Raw genomic sequence first — 27,271 nt, 5'->3', positions numbered from 1 at the left:
TGATTCCTGGACTTAGTAAGACAGCAGCCACCGCAGCATCTGGCGCTGCAGCTGTCTTGGGACGCCATAGGGCTGCCCAAGTCCTTTGTGATGACGCCATAAATGGCGCCAACCATGAGCATGACGCCATGGTTGTTCCTCCCAATGGCCATGACGCCATACATCCTAATTCCCATGGCTCCAACGCCATGATGGGAGATGTAGTTACACACTTTGCTTCTAACAGCGCTACAGACACTCAGGCCCAACCAAAATCCTCATTGGTTACCTCTAAGGCCTCTCGCTCATTTTGCAAAGCCTATTCCTTAGGGAAGTTAGAATTGAGACTGTCCTATGCAAAGGATGTGAAAATACTCATTCTGTTCTTACATATAATTCATAGGGATTCTGTGGACTAATTCAACCAACATGCGAACGTTTAAATATCTCATGATGTTGGTTGACACGCAAACATGCTGGTCACGTGTTGTGCCATCGTCCACCCATAAATGTTGCTTATGCTACACTCCTAGCACATATCATACAACAACGGGCTCACTCCCCGGATCATCCTATTCCGTCAATTGGACTTAACGATGCTAGAGAGTTTACATCAAAGACTTTCAATGGTTATTGCATTGGGACTGATGTTGGACATTATATTCCATGAACACACCCAAATGGTCTCACGGAAACTACTACGATGATAGTCCGGACATTGGTAATGCGCACCAATCTCCTTACATCCGCTTGGGGTGATGCAATATCGTATGTAGCTATGCTAATTCGTCTACGACCTACCGCCACTCAATGTTTCTCTTTGTTACAGCTAGTGACTGGGTACAAGTATTCGTACTTATGCACATTTGAGTGAGCCAATTATGTGCCAATTGGGCCGCCACAGTGCTCTATGATGGGTCCTTACAGACGAATAGGCAACTACGTTAGTTTTGAGACTCCAACGATTGTCCGCCACTTAATTCCCTTGCAAGGCGATCTCCTTACAGCTAGATTTGCGGGTTGTCACTTTGATGAGATAGTTTTCCCGTCGTTAGGGGGAGATAAGAACACGGATGTTCAGCAGGAACGACATGAATTGTCGTGGCCTGTCCCCACTATGTCTCATCTCGATCCCCGTTAAGTGACGAGATCACACAAATATGCTGCAAACATGCCTATAAGGAAGAACGTCCCTACGAGAGGATGTAGCGCCACCCTACACGGAGGTAGGCATAGGCATGGTGCCAACGCCAAAGCGAGTGGCACTCTGGCGTTATAGGCCATGGCCCCAGCTAGGATGAATGGGAGGCCCGTGGGTTCGAAGGATACTTTGGCATATTCCAATTCTTTGATCATTGACACTCAAAATTCGTCTCATGAGAATCTTCTGGGTTATGGTTATCTTTGGAGGACGCCTCAACGTCAGAACCTATTCCTGAGAATATAGAGCTCTATGAAAATTACACTAGTGTACATGAGACGTGGGATAGAAACTTCATCATATATAACTGATGATGTAGTTACGAATTTTGTTGCGCATGAGTTTATTGAGTCAGATGATATCGAACCATGCTTCAATGATGAATGAATGCCGATGTAGAGAGATTTGACCTAAATAGAAAGATGTGATCCAGGTTAAGATGGATTCTCTAACCAGGAGGAAGGTTTTTGAGCCAGTGATGCCAACACCTCCTAACATAAAACCTATTGACTAATGGGTCTTCGTTGGAAAACGTGATGAGAAAAAGAGATGGCAATCTTGCCTTATAGCGCAAGGCTTCTCACAAAACGCCCTGGAATCGACTACGATGTGACATATTCTCTCGTAATGGATGTCATTGCACTCCACTACCCTGTTAGTTTGGTAGTTTCCGAATAACTGAACATGCAGCTTACAAATGTGGTCACTACGTATCTCTATAGGGATCTAGATACGGAATATACATGAAGGTTTATGGTGAACTTCATTTACCCAAGTCAAGTGGCTCTAGACCACGGAGCGCGTTTACAAAGAGGTTGAAACGCTCGCTAAAATGACTACTTGATTGGGAAGGGATATGCCCACGCGTTTCCATAACAAGTTTCGGATTCCATCGCGGTTCATGTTGGACATGATCTTCATTAGAAACCCTTAAAGAGTTAAGGAAAACTGTTGAACACTTCAAATCCGAGTTTGAGATGAAGGATTTTGGGAGAACACGATTATGCCTCGGTTTGAAACTTGAGCATCGTGTTGATAGATGCTTAGGCATTTTGACAAGGTCAAACCTTCAAGCACCCCCATGATCGTCCTTAGTCTTGATCCTGAAAAGGATCCTCTTTGTCTGAAGGATGATGACGAAGATGTGCTAGAGGCAGAAGTGCCTTACTTGAGTACAATAGGCGCATTATTATACTTAGCTCAATGCACAAGACCGGACATCTCATTTGCAGTGAACTTGTTAGCTAAGGTATACCTCTGTGCCAACACAACACCATTTGATTGGTGTAAAAGATATCTTTCGGTACTTGAGATGTACGATTGATATGGGCTCGTTCTATCCCTACAAAGAGATGATGGATTCAGACCCATCACACACCAGGAATGCCGCCAACACTGGCCTGTGTCCACTATCCCCATCCCAAAACGACTTGTGTTTTGGAAGGTTTTGCTGATATTGGGTATCTCTCTGACCCATACAAGGATCATTCCCTAACTGGTTAAGTGTTCACCATGGGTAAAGACATAATATCTTGGAGGTCTACAAAATAGACCTTAGTCGCTATATCTTCGAACAATGTAGAGATTATTGCTCTTCACGAAATGGTTCGTGAATGTTTATGGATTGGATCCATGATTACGCATGTTCGAACAATTGTGGTTTGAAGTCTACCACAGATGAGCCTACGAGCATTCAAGATAATGCTGCTTGTGTTGAACAAATGAAGCAAGGCTACATCAAAAGCGACAACACCAAGCATAATCAGCAACAACAGACTCTCCTCAAGATCAAAGTGAACTAGGTTCAATCTGAGGACAGCCTGGCAGGCTTGCTCACTAAGTCATTACCTAAATTCCACTTTCGAGAAACATGTTGGTAGCATCGTTTGCGGACGTTATCCGAACTCCTATGACCATAGTCATCAGGGGGAAATGCAGACATCAGAGGGAGATGTCTACAAGTATGGTCTCGAAAGTAAAGGGTGTGTTGTGCTCTTTTTCCCCTTCGACATAGGTTATTTTTGTCCCACTGGGTTTTTGTTACTCGGCAAAGTTTTTAATGAGGCAACGAGAGGAGCACCACGTTTGGGCGACACAAGGGGGAGTGTTCAAGTAAATCTCTATTTGTGTGTCTGGCCCAAACCCTAAGTTACTTGACCTAGTGGTAATAGAGTTTAATTTAGAAGAATCTAGAGATTATCTTTCCTTGTATGATTCAGAGTCTATGCCTTGTAATCCTCTATATAATGAGGCCCCTATTATCAATGAGAATATACAACAATTTCCTCTCAATTTCTGATTCCCTAAAACAAAATTCGAATTATCAAGCCTTTTTAAAACATTGTCTTTTTAAAAGTCGCGAGAACCAGAAATCAAACCTAATCACTTTCTACAATTTAATCAAGTGTAAGCAAGAAATTAAAGCATTTTCTCAATCAATGTCTCTTTCCATTATTTGCAACTTCCAGCAATTAATTAGAAGCGGATCTAGCCTTTCCTCCATCACAGACTCGTGTTTGTGAAATTCGTAGTTATACAAAACATGATTTACTCTTGGTGGACGATCATCATCGGCAACTAACAAAGTAACAATCTACTGATTGACTGATCATCTTGCCCGACATGATCGGGTTTGGATATCGACAACTAATAATCTACTGATTTGACTGACCACCTATCGTGCATGGCTTTACTTCTAATTCCACAGGGAAGTAGGTTCCATCACAGGAATGTGTTTGATGCTTGGACTAATTTGGAGCGTAGCCAGAGCCAGAAACAAAGTACGTAACTACGTATAGTGCCTTCCTTGGCCTGCTCTGTTGTTTGCAGGTCATTTTCAGATATCCTGGCATCAACTAAAAGAAAGGTTAGTAGGGAACAAGCTCATGTGTATGTGTTTGTTATCTGCAGTACACTAGCTAGATGTGTACTAAATGAGATCCACAAAATTCTTTTTATCAGCGCAAGCAATATCATCCATTAATCAAAGGGTATTATTATCTAGGTCAAATTAATTGGATCCAGGATTTATCTAGGATCAGGGTGGATGGGCATTCTCATCCTACACCAAAGGCATATATAACGTCTAAACTAGCGGATGAGCACATTACATACGTGAGTAATGTATACTTTTAGAGAGCATATTTAGCTTTTTGGCTATTTTAGCATCACCACCAATCTTCTAAGAACATGTTTAGCAATATGTTAGCCATTTTTTTACCAAACTTTAATCAAAGTAGCTAAAAAGCTACTTTGTCTAGCGACTTTTAAAATACATAAGCACCAATTCTCTTTATTTTAACTAGTTATGAATTTATATTATTATTTTTAAAGAAAAAGATAGCTTATTTTGATTCAAGTACAAATATTTCTTTGGATTTTTTAGTCATTATATTTAGACAATGCATAAGTGATGATCCAACGGCTGTTACACAAGGAATTTTGGGACACATCATCGATTTGTATGCTACAATTATACTTTGTACTGTTTTTTTATTTTCTTTTTCTTTTTCTTTCTTATCTTAAACTTTAAATTGGTTTTGAAACTAATTCTAAATAGTACAGTTGTTGCCCCTAATAGTACAGTTCTTATCTTAGAGCTTAGTGCAGTTGTTGCTTTACTCATCAAACAACCCGGGAAGTCAGAACCCTAATACAGTTCTTGCCCCTAATTTAGACAGGACAAAGTGCCGATCATAGGACATGAATGTAATGATTTTCAAAGTGATAAAACATAGTTTGTTACGTTCAACTTCAGATTTTGATTTGTCTCTAAGAGTTGTTTAAAAACCATTGTGATTATGGTAATACCACCATTCTACAATGTTTTACAATTCTACTCTTATTGAGACTGAAAACTGAACAGTAGAGATATTGATATGTGATCAAAAAATGATTCCTACAAATGATCTCTTAAAATTGACAAAAAATGACCTGATATGTAAATATCTCTTCTACTAGGCGATCCTTTTTGTTGTTCATTTTATGAGATCGCTTGTGGCACTCACTTTTCAATCACATATCAACATCTCCACTATCCAATTTCTAGGTCTCTATGAGTAAATCACCTCAATAAATTTTCAGCTGAATTGAAAAAAAGTTATAGTACTCATAATCATAGTTTCTCATTATAAACATGAACAGTTCAAGTTAGACAAATTTTATTCATGAAGATCGAAAAACTATATAGTTGAAATGTCAATATGTGATACAAAAGTGAATCCCACAAACAATGGACGAAAAAAATATCCCTACTAGAAGGGCATTGTGTGAAACTTCCTTTTAAGGAAAGAAGAAAAAAGAAACTTTTCTGCTTACAACTTGAGAAAGGTCAAGCATATATGTTTTATGAAATGATCAGCGGCCTCATTTATGCTATGCCCTGCATCGTGTTCGTGTTCTTATGTTTTCCATGATTCAGCAAAAACACAACCTTTGAAAATATTCTTGCAAATGGTCAGGACTCAGGTCAACATGCCAATCCTTCCGACTTCCACAACTTTGCAATTAAAGTTTGCCAACAAATTTTCACTCTAAACTAGCTCAAACTAGATGTCATGTAACTATGACAAGCAAGCCGACCTTAAACTTCTCCGCACATCACTATAGAAGCTGCAAGCTTAACAAGCTTATTTCTCCTAACCTAAACCAGCAACTCTAACCTTATCTGAAGTTAGGTTGCACTATACAACTATAGCCAAGAACTTGATTTACATTACACATCAGTGAAATCATAATTACATCAATAAAATTTGAAAGGACAGCTTCCCACTTCATTGTTCAAAGCACAGCTTCTCATTGCCTTTGTAGATTCTGTCTGGAACAGCCTAGCGCTAACCAGACCTCAACACATGTACATCAGTTCGGTGGAAGCCAATTGCGGAAAGAAAATGACCGGATTCTGCAGGAAAAGTATTACTATTAAATTTGAGCATACACCTCGACCACTCAACATAATCTGTAGCCGATCATGCATATGAATCAAAGACATGTCACATGAATGATAAATGCAAACAAACAGTTAAAAAATGTCATCTATTAGGAACACGTGAAAAACGGAGAATGAGTAGAGCAGATAAAAGTAATCATATTGGGGTAAACGAGAAGCAAAATGGATGTATAACCCCAATTTTCAATCAACAAGGTCTCTCTTTTTTAAACAGTCACAAAAAGAAAAAAAGAAAAAGAAAAAAGACACTGACAACTGAAAGCCAATTCGATTGTGTTTTTTGTGTGAGCAGGGCAGAACAGAACAATTGCGTTCTTGTACTTGGCTTGTGCTTATGGGTTAGTTTCTTAGGAAATCTATAGCTGACCATGATTTCTTCTCATTTCATATCACAGATTATGAACAAGTCCTCACATTTCTAGAGCAGAAACAATTCTAAGATGAAAACGAGAAATTGTCAAAGAGCAACAACATACTATGAAGTCACTCAGTAAACACATTGCAGACATATATGAAGCAAATTAAACACTTACTATAATTGCATCAGCAAGACCAAGCTAATTATTTTCAGTTAACTAAATTGGTAATAATGGTTCATTATTTCAAAGGCTGCTGCAGATGCTCCAAAGAAAAACCAGGCTTGAAATTCTTTTTTTTTTTTCTAAGTACATTAATTGAAGGTTTTGTTTAACACGGCAAGCGCAACCTGAAGCTCCAAAACAGAAAAGGTGATGTGTGTATCACAGAAGAAAAATCGTAGATGAACAGGTCAAGAATATCCACCTGCTTTTGTCCATACAAGTAAGAGTAATATAGAAATTTGAGGAGCAATTAAGTCAATTGACCCTGAAAAAATCTGCACCATCCTCAACATCATCGGTCTTGGTGCAGCCACTTTGTGCCATGAGTATTCTGTACACTCTCTTGGAACACACCTCACCTAATCTTCTATCACCACCGAGTAAACCTTCTGTTGTCAAGTCCTTGAGCAGAAATTCCTTTTCATGTACCTATCATTTCAATAGAGAGTTAACACCACACTGAACGAGAGCCAGATATAATCAATATCCTCATACTGGAATTCCATGGTTGAATCTTATTACTTCTCAAGAAATTTTTTATCAGATATGATAACGAGACATATTACTCAGCTGTCTAGTCATATGCATTGCCCGCAACATAAATAGCTATCAAGTAGAAAACCAATCCCACTGAACCTAAAGTTGGCCCAAATCTAGTCAAATTTGTTTGATAAACAAGAGGATAATGAATATTAGTTCCTTATATGCCGGGGGAAACAACACAACCTGTTGCATTTCTTCATCTCCATTGGCTTCCAAAAAGGACTAATCATATGCATCCCATAATTAGAAATGCCATCTTCAAAACAAGACTCTGAGTTCCTAATCAAAATTTGGTTATTTAAGGTAGTTGTCTGAGTGTACTTTGATCTTGTTCTATAATATTTATGCTTCTCCTCAAGAAAGTGTCTTTACATCCCATCTTTTGAGAAGAAACATAAACTTTATAAAACAAGATCAAAGTACATGAGAGAAAAAGTCCTCAGACCCTAAAATTGTTTATACATCCCATAGGACGTGAAATATCAGGGAAACATGGAAAACGGTGCATCTACTACACCCAATGAAACTGGATGGAAGAACTGCAGTTTCTACTATCTTTTCTATTTTTGACCAACTATGTGACTAACCACTATATATAAGAAATTATCTGCCAAACTGGAAATTTACATAGGTCAAATAAACAGTGGTAGAGCAATCTAGTTATCTGTTGTTTATATGTCATGGCCAGTCAAACAGAAAGAGGCATTCTAATATTTATACTTACTGATATATTTGGGTCCATGTAAACACTCAACAGAGACTTCAAGGTAGGATACTTCTTGCCTATGGCAATAGCAAATCGTGGCTGCACCTTCGGGATAGCTACCAAAGCCTTTAACCTGGATGCAGAAACTAATGTCAGGTACTGAAATAAAAAGCTCAAAGACATAATAGAAAAAAATCATGAAAAACAGACAAATCAACTTAGAAGGCTTCTTCTATGGTACTGTTTTTTTCCCCAAGCTTGTAATGAATAAGCGTTGGCATAGTTGAGCATAATCATAGAAGTGAAAGACTGAGTGAAACTCTCAGGTGTTTGGGAGATTGATTCAAATTGAATTCATAAATATAACAAGAATTCCAGATACAGTTTTAGTTAGAAGTTAGAAGGAAGGAGGGTTTCCCTCAATAGAAAACTAGACTGGAAGGTCTCTCTTACTCTCTGTCCTTCCACTTTCATTATGGCTCCTCTTCTCATTTCTGTCCTCTCACAACCCTTTTCAAAAGTAGACAGACAACCTAGTTCATCAGATCATACCTAGTTCTCCTCAACCTAAAAGAAATATTCCTGGCAATATATAGTCATAACACCCAAATTGGGGGTTCTATAACCCCACAAAGTGGAGGCAAAGCTATCAGATTCCCATCAAGGAAACAAGACAATGTATCAAGTGGAGCAGTATCACAACAACCATAAGAGATAATACGACGTCACCACTCAAACTATTTCTGCCTCACCATAAATAACAATTTCAGACCCATAGAACTTCATCTTATAATGGTTTCCATCTCCACCCTAGGAAGGCACACCTTCAATCTTCGTTCACCATATAGTCTTTTGAATTTGGGTATCCTGTTATCTTATGACTCTTCTATAATGATTAATTGGTTGACATCATACTACTCACCATGAGCTCTTTTTTATCAAATGCCGGTCAATGCAGTCCTTCGTGATAAAGGATCCATTAGCATTTACATCAAGTCTAGTTAACTTCTTCCTGCATATTCATAATTGAGAAGGTAGGTATACAAATTTAGAAATATGCAAATTTGGACATAACAACTTTAGGGAAACACTGTCTGTGATGTTGATATATGTATATTAAATTCCAGAAAACTCGTATTTAGTGCAAGCATGCTGTAAAGCGTGTACTGAAACTACGAGCAGGTATTAAGTAAATAAATAAGAGTGTTCATACCTGAAAAGGCAGGATGACAGGCTACATGTTAAACCAACAACATGTTCAGCAAGTTCAGCCTCATCTTTGCACTGCCTGGAATGTACTTTGGAAAAGCTAGTGGTCAAATTTGCCAACACCTGTTAAAACGGAGGAGTTAAGACACTAACAGAAGTACATATCAGCTATTCTGTATGATGACCAGAAACCGTTTAGGTCTCACAAGCACAAGCATTTTGTGTTACCAGTACAACCTTTTCAACCTTGTCAACACTAGGGTGTCCCTCACGGCCCCGGCCATTGTACAATTGTCCTTCCCTGACATGGTCAATTCAATGTGATGAAGCACTAGATAATCATTATACACAAAACCAATAAAGCACATAAGAAAAAATATGAAAAAAAGAATCAGATACTGTACATTGACTTTAACTCCATTGTATCAGTTCCACGAGATGATTTTCTACAATATACTAAAACGTAGGTTCAACTGGTACTTATAATCATCCATAATGCCCAACAGTATGCATTCATCAATGGGCAATGTTTGCTTATAGACAAACACAAAAAGCTTGACTTTACTGCAAATCTGCTTATTTTCACTAGAAGGCTCCTAGATAAATGACTTACCAATTAATTAAAAGTAACTTATAGATATTCAAGCTGCCTGTAAATGATCTTCAATCAAAACTATCAAACTTCAGTTTTAGTAATACTTTATGTAGAAAATGGCTGCCTGATATACTTAAACAAGGGAGATACCATGGTCCAGTTAAGCTCTAAGCCACACTATGATTTCAGTTTTTATTATCACTTAATTTATAGGTACTGATGAATTGATAACCACAATGATGATAAAAGAAACTTATTTCTCATGCTTGCTGTGGGCCTTGGCCATAGGAAAAACAATAGCATAAGATTTTAGTACACCATCCACATACTGCTTATCTGAATAATGATAACGATCATGCAGCATCTCTCAATAGAATATACGAAACACTTACAAAAGAATAAATCAGGGAAATGACAGAGGAAAAAATAACACAAAAATACATCACATATTAGCTAATTAATATGAACTAAAGACGCAATATAGTAACCTCAAAACTTCAGCAATTCTCACCTTTTCCTAACATATGCAATCAACTTATTTGTGAGGTAACACACTGTATATGATGGATAATGATTTTGAACTCTCAAGACAAGTCCCGGAAGAGATTCGTTGATGATGAGTTTACAAAAATCTTCAGCCTCATAAACAATCAATATATATTGAATCTCCACTCCTCCAGGAGAAAGCTGCAATAAAATGTTGAGGTCAACATATGTTAAAATTTTGTAGCAGACATATGAAAGCATGGCTGCATATAGAAGATTGTGTGTATTTATTCCCAGAGAAAGTTACATCTTGTCATATTTCCAACAAGAACCCAATGGTTAGTGGTTAAATCAGGCATGCCTCAGAGATACTGGCATCCAGAAACCTTAATGCAGACACGAGCACAACCCATGGAGAAGCACCACAATAGTAACCAGTAATTACATCATAGTCCTTTGACAGCAAGCCTTTGACCAACAAATTTAACATCCACATCAGCGTCATGATTTATGTTTATTAATGTAGAAGGATTTTGGAAGAGTACATAGGTGCAGGGGTGGAGGAGCTGCGGAAAGAATATGGCCTTGTCCAGCTTTATGGGTGTCTCTTTCTGTGGGTTTTTAAGGACTACAGTCTTTCTTGTATTCTGCTAGAAGGGTTTGGAAGAGCACATATGTGCAAGGGTGGAGGAACTGCGGGAAAGAATAAGGCTTTGGGCAGCTTTATGGGCGTCTGTTTCTGTGGTTTTTAAGTACTACAGTCTTTCTTCCATTCTGCTATACTGGAAGGCAGCTGTAGTATAGGGTTACTGACTTCATTAGGTGGTTTGTTTGGCTCAACTGCCGTTGATGTAGGATTTGGTTTGTTTTTATTTCTCTCTAATGTGGACACCTCACATTCATTGTGTCATGCTATATTATCAGTAAAAGTTGATAAATAGGAGGTTTATACATTTTTATGTAATATATGAAATGAAGGAATCAAATTCAACCTTGTGAAAGTTATTGAAAACAAATAAACTTCTAGCTAATTCTCAGGTTACGGCCTTACAGGACATACTACATAGAGAGGTGGCATGATCATAAACAACAAGCTGACAAAGTAGCAACAAATATTAATAAGAATAATCATCATCATCATATCAATTCCTTACGCATATTACCTGTGAAATATGTTCTGGAACAGTCATGGTCCAGACAATTGATCTTTCAATTGGATTTGATGTTATACGGTATGCTAACCCCCTTTCGGCAAACCTTGTAAGCAGACTTCCTAACATACAATGTTAAACAACCTCTCAGCTAAAAGATATAAAAGGACATGAGATGCATAGAGAGATACACTCTACTTTTAACTGACAAGAAGAATGTCGCCACCTCCAATTGATCCGGATTCAATTACTTTAGAATCAATCTCAGCCACGATGGATTTAAGTGCAAACTTCCCTTTTTCCCACCTTAGCTTTTCTTTCTGTAATTTTTTCATCTCTGCAGCTTCAGCTTTCAGAGCTTCTCTTTGCAACTTCTCTTCCTGTTTTTCATGAATATGAATCAGCTTAGTTTCTGGTTAAATGAAATATAGAATCAAGTACAGATCACAAATAACAACTTACAAGCTTCTTTAGCTTCTTTTCTTCCATCAAGCGTGTCCTTTCCTCTTTGGTCATCTTCTTTTTTCCCTCTACTTCTTTTGTAATATTTTCCTTTTCCGTAATAGCTATAGATTCTTTTCTTGGTCTCATAATGTTGCCCATTTGATCCATTATGTTTTCATCGTCAGGACAATCAAGTACCTGATATCATCACGTCACCAAACATTTTAGAATAACATACCCAATCAAATATGTGAATATTGAAGAAGGGAACACCAAAACTACATTCAAATAATATCCTCCAAGTCTACTTGGTCCAATAGGTGGAAACAGAAGGCAATTGATAATATAAGGCCATGTCTGCTTACTTCATCGCAGTTACACGGGAATCATAAAGGAAAAGGATATTAGAAGATAACGAATCAGGAAAATTACCTGGGCAATATCATCCTGCAAAGAAGTAGGATTTGAAGAGCTGCCCTCAAGCGTGCGCGCCAGCTCAGAATGTCCTGTTCCAAAACATGAATCTGTATTTAAATTTAGCACAAACATATACCACAATAGAAATCATAAACAAAACAGTTGACCATATATACCAAGTGCAGATGAGGACTCAAAAAAACTCGGACTCCAATCCAAGACCTTGGCCAGACCAAAACCACCCAGCATTGATCCATTTGCCTTCTTCTTTTCCCCTCCACAACTACTTCCGGGCTCATTATCCGATTCCAAACATATCAATCCATTGATGCCTGAATGTCAAGATAAAAAGATGCAATTAGGATCAAAGTTAATAGCAAGCCCTAAATCCCAAGTAAACTGAACAAAATTTCACTAACATAACATCAAAGGGTGCTTCAATTCCATGACTTTTTTCACACCCAGTTACTTTTTACTCAAATTGACTAGGTTTCTTGCACAAGTAGCAAATAATACTTAAAAATCCGAAGCCAATTCAGAAAACCCTAATTCGAGAAATTGAGTGAAAATAGGGAAGCAACCAACCAACCAGATAACTTGTGCTGGGCAGCCCTTGTGCATTTCACGATTGCGATATCGGAATTCGGGGTGTCCGGGACCAAGTAGGCCGTGGATTTGGGGACGGGTTTCTGCGGGGTCGGGTCGTCGTCGAGGATGAGAACCGTAGGATTTGGATTCGGATTCGGACTCGGGTCGAATTGGGTTCGGCGTTTCTTAGAGGGAAATGGGGGAATGAGGCATTGTGGTGGTCTTCTTCGTCTGAGAGGATGATTGGCTCTGACATTCGGATTCGGTCTTCTTCGTCTGCGGCTTCGGCTTCGGCTTTTGAATAAGCGCGGGATGGACCAACTCTCTTCGACTTTATTTACGCACCTCTCTTATAAATATTAATTCATATGTGGCTGTACACGTAACGCATAATATCTCAATAGTTTATATATTTATTATGTAAATTTTACCTTAATTGAAAATATTCCCCTAGTCAGTTATTGATCAAGAAAATAATAATACTCAACCACCCTTAAATGTAAATCTAATGACACAGAGAATTATTATTAAGTTTTACTCGTAGATATTGTGTTATAAACTAATAAGTAATAACTTACTTTATAGAGGGTAAAAAGTGTAGATAGAAGTATGAGATTTAGTCTCACTGGCCTCCTCTATATTAAGGTAATAGTGGTATTCACCTGGTCAGTTGCTGACTAAAGAATTTATGCTCAATAACCCTTAGATTTACATCTAAAGGTAAGGCTGCACACGGATTAGGTTGCTTCAGTTTTGACTCCAAACCGTCTCTATGCCAAAGTGAGCGGTTTAGGCCTTTTGGAAAACCAGTCATAAAAAAAAATAAAAAAAAACTTAATCCAATCCAATTAAAGATGGTTCGATTTGGTCGGTTAGGCGGTTTTCACCTATATAATATTAACGTGCTATTTATAAAAACATTCGTAATAAAAATTAAATCTAAAGAATTGCAATTATGTTAAATTATCTAAATTTAAAATTCAATAATTAAAATCTAAAACATATAGTCCAAAACTAAAACCTAAATTAGATTCAAAGTGATTCACTTATTTAACGACTTAGCCATCAATACTAGCTTAATATGGCTTAATATGATAGTATTAAAGGTCAAAGAATGAGAGATTGAGAGATCAGAGATGTGATATGAAAGGATCAAAAAAATTGTAGCGATTATATAATAAGGTTTTAGGCCTTTGGGCCTTGAATTCAATATGATAGTATATCATTTGAGAATAAAGTTATAACTAGAGATTTAGAACTTACTTAAAACAAACTGGATAAATGAATATATATTTATTATGTGTATATATAAATATAAAAAACTTTTTCTCTTATATTTCAAACATATCGGTCGGTTCGGGTTCCGCAGTTTAAGTACATGAGAAACCAAACCAACCCAATTCATAAATGGTTTGGTTCAGTATTGAACCAATTTTCAATTTTTAAAATTAAAAAACCTTAACCAAACCATATTTATCGGTCGGTTTTGACCAGTTTGGCCGGTTTGTACCATGTTTTGCACACCCCTATCTAAAGGTGGAAAATAAAAAACCTCAACTTATGCTCAATAACCCTTCGATTTACTACATATATGTTGGCAATGATAAATATCGCATATAAATTTAGAAATATTTTTCCCTTTTTGAGTTTGAAGTAACACACTTAGTACTAAAAAGAATTTAATGGTGAGACACATAAACAAGGATAATATGCATACAAAGACGTTAGTAACCAAGAAAACAGTTTATATATGTATATTCTAGTGATGGTCATAAAATAACTGAAATTTACAATCCAGCTTCAATAAATACTATGACAAGACTAACGTTGAATTCGAATTATGATTATAATGTTGCAACGTATTCTAACTTTAGCAAAGTTATGAACTTATCTAATGCTTCTATAGAGCTATAAGAAATCATCAATTGTACGAGTTGATATTATGGCTAAGTATATGCCATATTAATTTCAATGCTCAATATATTGTATAAATGTAAATGTTTTGATTGTTGATTAATGAGTTTTCTAACCTTATTGTGTGAAGTAAGACTTTGGAAAATCGATGAAATTGTCTCTTTATCTAGTGTTTAGTACACATTTACTCTCTCTCTCTCTCTCTCTCTCTCTCTCTCTCTCTCTCTCTCTCTCTCTCTCTACACACACACACACATATCCGAACAATTCCCTCTAGCCAGTCCTAGTACTCTCTCTCATTATCATCGGATATGTTCTGCTCTTTTTCATCTTCGCGCTCTCTTAGTGAATCTTCTTTCTGGCTTGCAAAAAAAAAAAAACTTTTATTCACTTCTCTCCTACCTCCAGTCTTGAACAGGATCATATATATATATATAGAGGCCCGATCAAGAGAGGACGTCCGCACTATCGCTAAAGTGCGGACGACGGCGCTGTAGCCCCGCTCAGGCCTCGACTGATAGGAGCATTTTAATGCAATGTTTTAATAGTTATTTCCTCATATTTTACTTAATTATTTCCTTAAATAAATAAATTTTAATTTAGTTTATATTTTCTAGTTACATTGGAATAAATGAAGAAAAATGGCAAAAAATGAGGAGTTCTGATGACAATAAGATACCTGGGTGGACTAGGAGAGCCCAAGAACAAGGTCAAAATGTCCTCTACAAAGGTGATATGGATTGGGAGTGATTTTTGGTAAGAAAAGATGGTTAAAAATCATATTTTGGGTCCGTATTAAACACAAACAGATTTTGGCCGAATTTCAAGAATATTTATGGATAATGACATCTCAATTAAATCCTAAATGCATCTAGACATGATTATGGCCGAAGGAAGACTTCGACAGATAAGGAAGGAGAATTTCAAGGGATTGCAATAAGCAGAAAGGTTGAAAACAGGTCCAGATACATTCCTTGATCTCCACATTCATTCTTGGCCAAAATTGAGGAGATAAATCAGAAAATAATCATGCAATTAATACAAAAATAATCTCCCTAAATCAAGGTGTTAAATTGGAGGCTTCTCATTGGTTGGATGACATAGCAAAGTTGACGTGGAATTATCTGATTGGCTAATGCTGTGTGGATCAATCTTGAAGACTTGGAGTCTAAGTTGACATCCTCCTATAAATAGGAGCACCACAACACACCACAATTGACCACAACACACCTCTCCCCTCATAATTCTAAACATCAGAAAAATTCTCTCCATTCTCTAGTCTTCAGAAGCTCTGCGTCTCACACTATGTCAATAAACTCATCAGACAACAGAGCTCAGACAACGGAATGGTTGTTTTCTGTTGTCTGAATAATTTTAACAACAGAATGAAAAAATTCTGTTGTCTGAATATAGTGTATATTACGGTAAATCAGTTTTCTGGAAAAGGGTTGGTTTCAGACAACAGATTTATGTTGTGCATTAAACTGAGATTGCTTTAGTTTTGGTTGTTTGGGTTTTTTTTTTTAAAGGACCTATTTAAAAAAAAAAATCTGTTTCAGACAACAGATTTCTATTGTGCATTAAACTGAGATTGATTTAAGTCACTTTGTTTGAATTTTTTTTTCCTGTTTCTTTCAGTTTGGTTTTTTGGCACAAAGTAAAGACATATTGGTCTAACACTTCATGAAATTTTGGCCCGACAAATTTATCAGCACGCTCTCGCTCTCAAACCTAAAACCCGACACTCAGCTCGCTCTTGCTCTCAAACCGACACTCAATGAAGTCGATCTTCTCTCTCGCTCTCGCACACAACAGAACTCTCTTCTGATTCTCAAACCAGCATCAATCCAACATCAATCTCTTCCAAACTCTCTTCAAATCGTTTTGGTTCGGGAAAACCTAGAAACTGAAAACATCTCTCTTTCAGACTCTCAATCTCCTCGACAATCGATGGCAGCGGGCGGCGACACTCAATCTCCTTGACGGTGGACGAAGAGTTCTCCTTGTAAGTGGCACTCTCTCTCTCATGCAAAAATTGGATCTGTTCCTCTCTCAGATTCGATCTGGATGGAATTATTGATGTTTGAGAATTGAGATGGTGGTATGGGGCGATGGTTTTGTGGGGGGTTTTTTGGGCGGAGATTGTGGGGAGTTTTCTCACTTTCTGGGTTTTTCTTTTCTGATTTACTCTAGAGTCTGGAGGGAGTTGGTATTGGTCAGAATTAATTGTTATTTGTTGTTGCAATTTTAATATGAACTTGTCGAAGTTTAAAGACAGAAACAGACAAAGCAGTTGAGATTAGAATATGGGTTCTAGTTTCTTGCAAACTGAACCTCAGTTCTAGGCTGAGCTGTGGGAGGGTTATTGTGTTCTTACAGTGAAACCAGGGCTATGTATCCTCCAGGTGGTGTTTATGCTCATCCGGGTATGGTCACGATATGATGTTCTTCCTCCGATATGATTATGTACCCTCGCATCATCAATAAATCATATTAGGCGGTTTCAACTTGATTAACTAATTCGTTTCAGCTACTTTTGTTAGACTCCTACATCAGTACCACCAATAAATCCAAAGTCGGAAGGGAATGGCGCAGATGGGAAAGAGCGAGCTAGTTTCAGCCAAAAAACCTAAGGGAGCTGCAGGAAATACAGGTTTGGTTAGTGGCAAGGCTGGGGAGAGTGGAAAAGCAACTTCTGGTTCTGGAATGATGGAGTTTCACAAAGGTCAGTGGTCCTTTCATTGTATTCTTAGTGAATGAGCAAATAGTTAATTTCCACAGTACTGTGATGATTAATTTACGAAGTGGTTAATTTGAGGTGGACTATGAGAGATAGAACAAATTAGAATCAAGAAGATTATAAAACAGCTACTGAAATTCAATTGGTATAATATTGCTTACAGTTTCTTTGGTTCTTATGTTACAGTGGCATTTTGTGATCTGCAGGCTCTCCACATGGTTTTAGATAGCTCGATTAATAAAGCTGGGAAGTTGCTATGTGTGTATATGAAGACCGAGGATGGTAAACTTATTGAGATTAAACCATATGTTCGTATCCCAAGGACGTTTAAGCTATTCTTTGGTGTCATGTGTAAGTTCATCTTATTTCCTTGTCTTACATTATGCTTTATAAATTGTTTCTATTCTGATAAAATGTGAGGAGGAATATCATCATCTTTTATCTTATTTCTGATGCTATGCAAATATATACTTAGCTCAAAACGGTAAAACAAGAAAAGCATGTTGAATGTAAATGCCTGTAATGAGCAGCCAACATTGACCACCATCCATGTGGCGATGCCTTAGTTTAACTGACTTCTAACATGTTCTTTGCTTTTTCTTGAAAACCCGTTTTAGTGGTTTATTTAATCCTGCAATTCACCTCGCAGTGCAGATGCTACAGAAACTGAGTGTATCTGTCGTTGGTAAGCGTGAGAAACTTATGCGTATGATCAAGAACCCTATGACACAGTATTTACCTATTAACTCCCGGAAAGTAGGTGAGTATATTGTACTTTGGAAGCATTCATGTCACATCCATTATGAATGTCATGATGTATTTTTGCATTTCAGGACTCTCGTACAGTTCAGAGAAACTAGTTAGCATTCAAAAATATGTTGCTGTTGCTGAAAACAATATGGACCTTGTTTTTGTGGTATGGTTTGTACTAACTTGGCGTTATCTTTATATATAATATGGTAAAAATGGTTTGTACTAACTTAAAAAAATTATTTGTTAAGAAAACCTGTGAGAACATTAGGATTCAAAGGAACATAGATAGACCTAGACATTATTAGGCCATGCATTTTCTTTATGGTCAATTGTATTTGAACTAATTGGATAGAAGTAATTATTTGAAATCATGCATTACTTCCGGTTACGTCTTCTATGTAAATATCTATTGTTAATAGTTTAATCAAGCTGTTAAACTATAGAATATTAGCTGTGTTTTTGGGATTCAAATCACTCATCCAAATGGGTCATTTTGTCAAAATTTTGATGACCAAGCTGGTTCCAGTAACTGCCTTAAATTAATGTACTAATGTACTAACTTTAGATTGCTCTTGAGTCTTTACCATTTTGCATTGATTAAAGCTTTAAACTTTTTACAAGTTCATATTTTGTGCTTTGGATTTTAGACTTTAACTTAGCCTGAGAAATAACTGTTGGTATGATTTTCTTCTAATAAATCATGGTTGTTATATCATTAGGAGTATGGTGCATACAAGAGGGGAAGCTTTGACAAGATGCTTGCAGATGGTATGGTAGTTTTGTGCTTTTATTTATTTATTTTGGTCTGCTATAGTGATCATATTCAACACACTTCCTTTTTAGGCTATATTGCATGTATACGCAGACATTGATAAATGGTACTTGCATTGATTTTGGTAAGATGGTTTTCTCACATTTTTCAGGAGCAAAAAAAACAAAAAAAAAAAAAAAACACAGCTTCAGTGCCTGGGAAGTCTAGTTTCTATGCTTGCAACTAGTCTGAATATGGAATGGACTTGTGGAGAGAGCAAGGATCATAGTATTACTTTTTTTTTAATTTTTTTTACCAAAAGCACTCACTGCTGATATTTTATTTTTTGCCAGATAACACTCACAGGGTTCATCTTCTTGATCACATTTGTGCTGCTTGGCTATGTGAGTAAAACTTTTCTGCCTAGATATATTCGCCAAGGTTGGATTCAACTCCTCTTAGATAGGTCAATTCTGCTCATGGATTGCTACTTTTCCTATACCAGGTTTGCTTATATCATGTTCAATTTATGTGTTTGCGGTGCGCCTCTTGTATTAATTAACGTAACATTATGTGTACATTGGGATTTCTCCATTTTGTTATTGCCTACTCATTGGATAATTATCAGGTAGCTCAAGACTAAATAATAAAGGTTCGATGTTGGACAAGGAGTACAGAAGTTCAAAGCGGGCGACAGAGTTGTAACATTTCACCATGTGAGAAGAGCCTCTGCTTCAGAATTGGAATGAACAGAGGTAGTAGAAGAAAATGCTTACAACTGAAGCTGCTCAAGGCACAAGGTTGTGTTGACTACTTGTTTCTATGTAATTAGTCAAGATAATGCATTGATGACTTGTACATTTGGAGTTGTTAATATAAAGATTCATATATATATATATATATATATATATATATATATATATATACATATAAAACTGATTCTTTGCCTATAGCTAGTACTTGTGTCTATGTATCTTATTATGTCAAGATTGGAGGTGTTAGTTGACAGGCATAAGAACCAAAACAAGCTCAAATCTGAATCAACATCAAACAACAAAATTCAAGCAAATGTCTGTTGTCTGAAATCACCATAAACCACAGATGAAGCAGGTTAACTATAGTCCCTAGGCTAATCAGACAACAAAAAGACCAAAGAAAGTTCACGCTTCTACATATTCAAACGACATATTTATGTCATTTTACCAAAAAAGAAACAACAAAACTTTATGAGTATATGTTGTTCATAATTGAGTCACACAACAGAAAGACCCAACAAAGTTCACGCCTCTACATATTCAAACGACATATTTTTGTCATTTTAGTTAAAAAGAAACAACAAAACATAACAAATATATGTTGTCCACAATTGATTCACACAACAGAAAAAATCCAAGATGGTTCAAATCTCTATATATTCACACAACAGATTTATGTCGTCTGAATGAAATACATACGATAGAGTTTTATGAAAAGATGTTGTGCAGAAACCTTTATAACAACATATAACTGTTGTTTTGTTACATCTGCAACCACAGAAATTCATAATTCGGCATATCTCGATATAATCAGACAACATATTATTGGCCGGCCTATGTTGTTTGAGTGAAATATAGATCACGGGTAATATCTGTCGTCTGAAGGCCTAAGAGATATCAGGCTACTAGACAACAGAAATTTTCTGAATCAGACAACAGTCGAGGACTGTTGTCTGATGAGTTTATTGACATAGTGTCAACCCATAAGGAGAAGAAGTCATGCAATACATCAAGATCCTAGCCACCATCCATCCTTGTGTTGTCCCTAGGAGATTGCTTGCTTTCAAGGATTTTCAAGTTCTTCGTCTCAAGGCTTTTTCATTCATCATTCACAGTGTATTTCATACTTTCTTTTGTTTTCCTTTGTTTGATTCGTGGAGTTATGAATTCTAGTTAACTTGACGTTAAGGGCAAAGTTTAAAGCCAGTTTATATGTTTTGAAATAAAGTTGTGATTTCTTTTTGTTGATTTATATGTTGCTTATGTGAGATTGTTTGATTGATTTTGTTTTACAGAAAACTTTTACATGTTTATGTTCTTTGGTGGTCAACTTAGGATATATGCATGTAATTGGAGCTAGATTTAAGTAGTAAAGGCTTTAGACAAAAGTCGAAATCAATTAAGGAGGATTGCAAATAGATGAACTTTTTCATACTAGGTTGTGCACTTTGGTTGACATCATTTCTTTGTTCTCGTTGAATGTGTTCTTGATTAGCTAGCTTTCTAGACTATGATTGCATGTTCAATAGGATTGATTTAGGTGCTTTCACTTAGATTAATTATTCAAGGAAAGTAGAATATGGGAAATCGTTTGCTTTCTAACGTTTCACATGGTCAACTTCTTTCTCATGACATAGAAAATCAACTATAGGATTTGTAATTGGATTTCTTGCATATGGATGTGGTTTTGATCTTTATTCCTTGCGTTCCACCCTTGTATATATGTTTTTACTTTTTCTTTATTTTATTTATTTTAATTTTCAATTTTATACTTCTAAAACCCCCTATTTGTGTTTACTTGTATATATTTCTTTTATTTATTTTATTTTTGTAAATAATACTTTATACTTATATTAATTCTTTATTTGTTTTTGCAATTACAAGTGTACCCTCAATCCCTGGCTAGAACGATCTCTACTTATTCTATACTGACAACTACATTTTGCAGGGTTAAATTGCGCGCTTGCTTTTAAGTGCACCATCAACGAAGGCGCCAATCGGGTCGGAAGGAGGCCGGAAGCATCCCAGACGGCTTTTGGACAGCGATCGAGGTTGCAGGTTTCTGGGCAACAACCTGACCTGCAACACTGCAACCTCGTCGCCGGCGACTCCACCCGACTGCAGACTAATCCGTCCGACCCTTGGCCTCTCTCCGGCAACTGGCGCCGCACCATCGTGGCCTAAGTTGGGCTACAGCGCCGTCGTCCGCACTTTAGCGAAAGTGCGGACGTCCTCTCACGATCCGCTCCTTGTATATATATATATATATATATATATATATATATATATATATATACCCCCCCGGGTGTGCAAAACAAGTTACAAACCGGCCAAGCCGGTCAAAACTGACCTGTAAATATGGTTTGGTTAAGGTTTTTTAACTTTAAAAATTAAAAGTCGGTTTTCTCTTTTGCTTAAACCGCGGAAGCCAAACCAACCAGTATGTTTGAAATATAATAAGAAAAAGTTATATATATATATATATATATATATATATATATTCATTTGTCTAGTTGTTTTAAGTAAGTTCTAAATATCCAATTATAACTTTATTATCAAATGATATAATACCATATCGAGTCCAATGCCCAAAAGGCTGTAGAAGTCTAATATATAATCACTATGATTAATTTGATCATCTCATATCACATATCTCAATCTCTCATTCTCTAACATTTAATACTACCATATTAAGCTCGTATTTATAGCTCAGCCATCAAATGTTTCAATCACTTTAAATCTATTCTCGATTTTGGTTTTTAAATATTGGTTTTGGATTTGATTATTGTATTTTAAATTTAGATTATGCTTATTTAATATAATTTTTATTATTTGGGGAGATTGAATTTTACAAGAATTTTTTTTCATAAATAGTATCTTAATATAATATAAGTTAAAATCGCCTAACCGATTAAACCAAACCATCTTTAATTGGATTGGATTGGACCGGGTTAAGCTTTTTTTTTTTAATGACCGGTTGTCCAAAATGCTTAAACCGCTCACTTTAGTATAGAGACGGTTTAGAGTTAAAACTGATTCAACCCAATCCGCGTGCAGCCCTACCCACCCCACCCCCCAAAATAACAATAATAATAATGGATGCAAAAATGCATTAAAAAAGCACTAGACATAAGATGGGCAATGAAAAAAGTAACTTTTGTTTTTAAAAGAAAACTCTTAGCCCACCTCACTTACATATGTCATTGAGAATTGAACCAATAACTTTTACAATGTTGAAATTATAACTAATGATACATGCATGTTTCACATAAATAATGTACGTGAAATTGATGGTAATGAAATCAATAGGGGTTGTGCCCGTTTGCCCAAAAACTCATGGTATTTTGCCCAATCAATCCAACATCCTTGTATTTTGCCCATTTACACAACTTTTAGGTGAAAAGACTCATAAGGGTAGTCCTTTTGAAGTAGTGCCTAGTGTATCCTATGCTGACTTTTGGGTTCAAAACTCATTTTTTTCTTAGAAAATCTTGTTCCAACTTCTGAGAAAAACAAAACTAGCCTTCAACATGCCCAAGTTTTTCACCTAACGGCCTCCTGCCTAACGATTACTTTAACAGGCGGAATCACTGCTGCTTGTTTCTATCCTAAGCTGTGGCAAGTTTTTTCTAAAAAACCAGGAATTCTGAACTTAAAGAAAGTATAAGATACTGGCTGAACGAACATAGCAGAAATTTGACTTGCTAACTTAAAAACTGATGAAGTGGGTGAACACACTGAAATTATTTATATAAACATAATTACAAGCTAAAATTTCAGAGCCTCATTCTCAGGTAAACAGCTAAGAAGCTGTTTAGCTATCCATAAGAATGATTACAGTACTTACTTGAAATGAAAGCACACTTCTTCACACCGGCAGGAAGGAAAATCACTCTGCTACTAGAACTAATCTGAACTGATATCGAAATTTTCGAATGCCTTCTAAGAGAAGCTAAAGCTCTTTATATAGGGAGCGGAACTCAAACTACAATTCAAAAACATAAAATGTACAGAACGACTCCGTGATTTCCTGCTTTCCTTAGTGCTCCTGCTGGTGGAGGTCGGCCGGGGAAAAGCAGTTACTCTTAGGTGAAATGTTTTTCACCTGCTTTTTGAAAAGCAAAAGTCACTTTTGGGAAGAGTCCAAAAGAACTTTCGGTGTTTTCTACACCTGCTGCTTCACATGTTCTCGTCGGTTTCTGAATTGTGACCAAGGACAAACGAGTCGTTATCTGCCTGGGCCATCCTTGCTGTTGTTGCATTGTCTTCGACATCTGCATCAACATACATCTTGTAGTGGTTGTCAGTTTCAAGCTTTTCCACCCATCGTAAGCATGCCAGTGTCGAATCTATCTCCTTTCTGGTAAGAGATAGGAATAAGTCACTACTGACTACGTCAGGATGATCGTAAGCAGTGATGATAATTTTCTCCCCTGCTGCCAGGAAGGTATTGTAGGTATCTTCAGAGATGATCTTTTTGATATATTCTAGAGTCATGGCCTTCATCCATGGGATGCTTGAGTTTGGTTGGCCACTGTACCCTACACAGGCTGGTTGAAGATATTTCCTTTGAATAATTCTTACATAATGATAAGGAGGAATATATTCAACTTCACCGTTTGCCTTCTGGATCCATTCTGGAGGAGTGGATCTGAACTTCAGTCGAAGCATACAGTCATTCTTTCTTACATTTTTGACTGTGTTGACAATGATAGGCGGCAAACCTTTTAGATCATCATTTGTTTTAGTCCACAGATTATGGACAAAACCATTTTCAACAAGCCAAAGCTTGTGTTCTTGAGGATGTTCACTCTGAACATTAACCAGGTATCTTCCAACATAAGGACCTGAAACAATAAAGAGAGTTGGAGGAACTAGGTCTTCTGGATTGTGTCTTCCTATCAGACTATGGAATTCATGCCAGTCTGATTCATTGAGTGCCATGACAGGAACCCTAGCACTTTCTGGACTTTCAAGGAAGAGAATTTTTTCTTTTCTTACAGCACTCTGCTGTATCTGACTTTCTTCGAATTGTGGTCTGGCATTCTCATATAGTTCTTCAACTAGTGCAAAGAATGCCGGGAACATTAGACCACTGCTTCTTTCTTGAAAGGCAAATAAGAGATTGTCTAGGATTGCCTTCTGGTGATAAGCTAGTCTCCTGCCAGTTCTGAACACAGGAGTGTCAAAAGTTCTTAATTCATAATTGAAAACATTTATGACTCCAGTTGGAGTTGGTCTGCTTTTTGGCAAAGCAGCAACCGTCAACGGTCTTGATGAGCCTTTACTGTCTGCCGTTTGAGACGGGCTAGCCAATCCTTTACTCTAGGATTGATCAGTTGAGGCTAATCCTTTAGGACTTAGCAGAAACCTTTTAAGAACCTTTTCTTTGGTTTCCATAGGATCTTCTTGAGGTTCATGTTCTTTCCCAGTTCTTCTGCTTCTGGGATTACGACCTTCGTCGTCTTCTCTTTGGCTGAACATTGCCATTTCCCTGGTCAATGCGTCTGGAAGATAATTCTTGTTTCCTTCAATTAATTCAACATTATAATCATATTGGTTAAGAAACAATTGCCAGTTGGCTAATCTTCCTCTATCAGCAGCTTTGTCAAGTTTAAAATTTTTAAAATTCTTTACTCTAGCACAATCAGTGCGGACAGTAAAGGGTTTTCCAAGAAAAGCTGGAGAATTTAAAATCGTTTTCTTGACAGCCAAAATTTCTTTTTCCCCTGTGGGATAATTCAGTTCTGCAGGGCTGAACTTGCCACTACAAAATTTACAGATCTTTTCAATGTTAGTTCCAGGCGTTTTTGCCAGAACCACACCGGACCAATAATTATCGCTCGCATCTGTCTGGAGGATAATTTCATCATTCTGTTCTGGTTGTTGAAGAGGAGGGAGGTTTTTGCAGAGATTTTTTATCTGCTTCACTATCTTTTCATCATCTTCTGTGAAGTTCCATTTTCTTTTGGAACTTGTCTTAGGAGATAACATTGCTGTTAACCCCGAGATTTTAGGGATGAAATCTCTCCCATAATTTATGACACCGAGGAATCTCTCTAGACTCTTAGCATCAGGAATTTTGTCTGGGAACTTCCAGATCTTTTCAAGGATATGAGGTTGGAGTTTTATGACCCCATTCTTGATGTTTATTCCTAGGAAATCCACTTCATCGAGGATAAAGAAGATTTTCTTTTCTCCTAAGATAATTCCATGTTGAACTATCAGCTTTACTACCTCGTGGAGGTGTCTCATGTGTTCTTCTCTGTTTTTGGAGAAGACCAGGATGTCATCTATGTAGACGACACAGAACTTCGCCACATGCTTGAAGATGTTGTCCATCTTTCTTTGGAAGATTGAGGGAGCTTGCTTTAGACCAAAGGGCATTACTAACCATTCGTAATGACCTTGTGGTGTTCCAAATGCAGTGAGCGGAATGCTCTCAGGATGCATCTTGACCTGCTAGAAACCCGACTTTGCATCGAATTTCGAAAAGACTTTGGCTCCTCTGAGCTGGTTAATCAATACTCTTACTTGAGCAATTTGATAGCCGTCTTTGACAGTCTTTTTATTGACGTCTCTATAGTCAATAACCATTCTAGCTTTTCCTCATAGGTTTTCTGCATGATTTCTCACGTAGAATGCTGGAGCATGATGAGGGCTAGTGGAAGGTTGAATTAATCTCTTTTTCAGGAGATCTTCAATATCTTTTCTGAATTCCTTTTGATCTTCTTCTTTGTACTGAGGAATGGCTTTGACATGACAGATAGCATTCATGTCATGCAATCTCAATTCACAGACCACTGGGTCTTTTTCCCAAAACTTTTGAGGATTTGTATCCACATTCTGCTCGAGTAGTTTCTTGATTTTTTCAAGAGTGGGAATTTGTTGAGACTCAAGCTTGTTCTGAAAGTGCTTGAGGTTGTGCTCATAGATGAAACTAGCTTCTTCTTCTTCATCTTTACTAGTTTCTTCTTCTTCTGAAGAGTCTTCAACAAGCAGTTCTTCTTGTTGTTTGATTTGGAGTATGGGCTCAAATTTGGGTTTGTAGGGGGTAAGATCACCACTATTCTGTTGCGATCTCTGATATTGAGTAGTAAAACCGGGACCAACCACACTCTTGGCGTGCGTGAGACGGTCTGCCCAGAACACCCATTCTCCTTTTCTGAAGCCTATCGCTTCTTCATTCTGAATGAATCTTTGTTAGAGAATAAAATCATTTCCCAACAAGAAATCAGATCCTTGGCCTTCAGATTGTCAAACATTCTGGATGATAAATGTTCCTCCACCAATGGTGATATGAACAGTTTTTGCTACTTTTTTCATGGTGAGATGGCTCCCATCAAATGTAACACCAGTAGCTGACTTTTTCTTGTCTTCTTTCCAGAGTTCATCTGGAATTGCAAATCTCTTTGCAACAGTAAATCCCGATCCATTATCTACAAAGGCATGCAGATGATATTTTCTATGATCCGGGAATTTTAGCCCGATCTCTATGTAGTTGCTGTAT

At 37.1% G+C, this 27,271-nt stretch overlaps 1 protein-coding gene across 1 annotated transcript; it reads right to left on the bottom strand.

The window, feature by feature from the left end:
* Nucleotides 1-5,412: 5,412 nt before the first annotated feature.
* LOC112190581 (crossover junction endonuclease EME1B) lies at nucleotides 5,413-13,164 on the bottom strand. The gene is made up of 13 exons (XM_040513126.1): nucleotides 12,850-13,164; nucleotides 12,437-12,592; nucleotides 12,276-12,367; nucleotides 11,862-12,041; nucleotides 11,626-11,779; nucleotides 11,412-11,521; nucleotides 10,274-10,449; nucleotides 9,405-9,468; nucleotides 9,172-9,290; nucleotides 8,881-8,970; nucleotides 7,977-8,091; nucleotides 6,912-7,138; nucleotides 5,413-6,080 (listed from the first exon to the last, which is right to left on the bottom strand). The coding sequence occupies exons 2-12, from the start codon at nucleotides 12,507-12,509 to the stop codon at nucleotides 6,965-6,967; spliced, it is 1,347 nt and encodes a 448-aa protein (XP_040369060.1). The 5' UTR covers nucleotides 12,510-12,592; nucleotides 12,850-13,164; the 3' UTR covers nucleotides 5,413-6,080; nucleotides 6,912-6,964.
* Between the last annotated feature and the right edge of the window lie 14,107 nt (nucleotides 13,165-27,271).

This window comes from Rosa chinensis, chromosome 2, assembly GCF_002994745.2.
Source record: "Rosa chinensis cultivar Old Blush chromosome 2, RchiOBHm-V2, whole genome shotgun sequence".
NCBI classification, from domain to species: domain Eukaryota; kingdom Viridiplantae; phylum Streptophyta; class Magnoliopsida; order Rosales; family Rosaceae; genus Rosa; species Rosa chinensis.
This window is presented reverse-complemented; position numbering and strand designations above follow the sequence as displayed.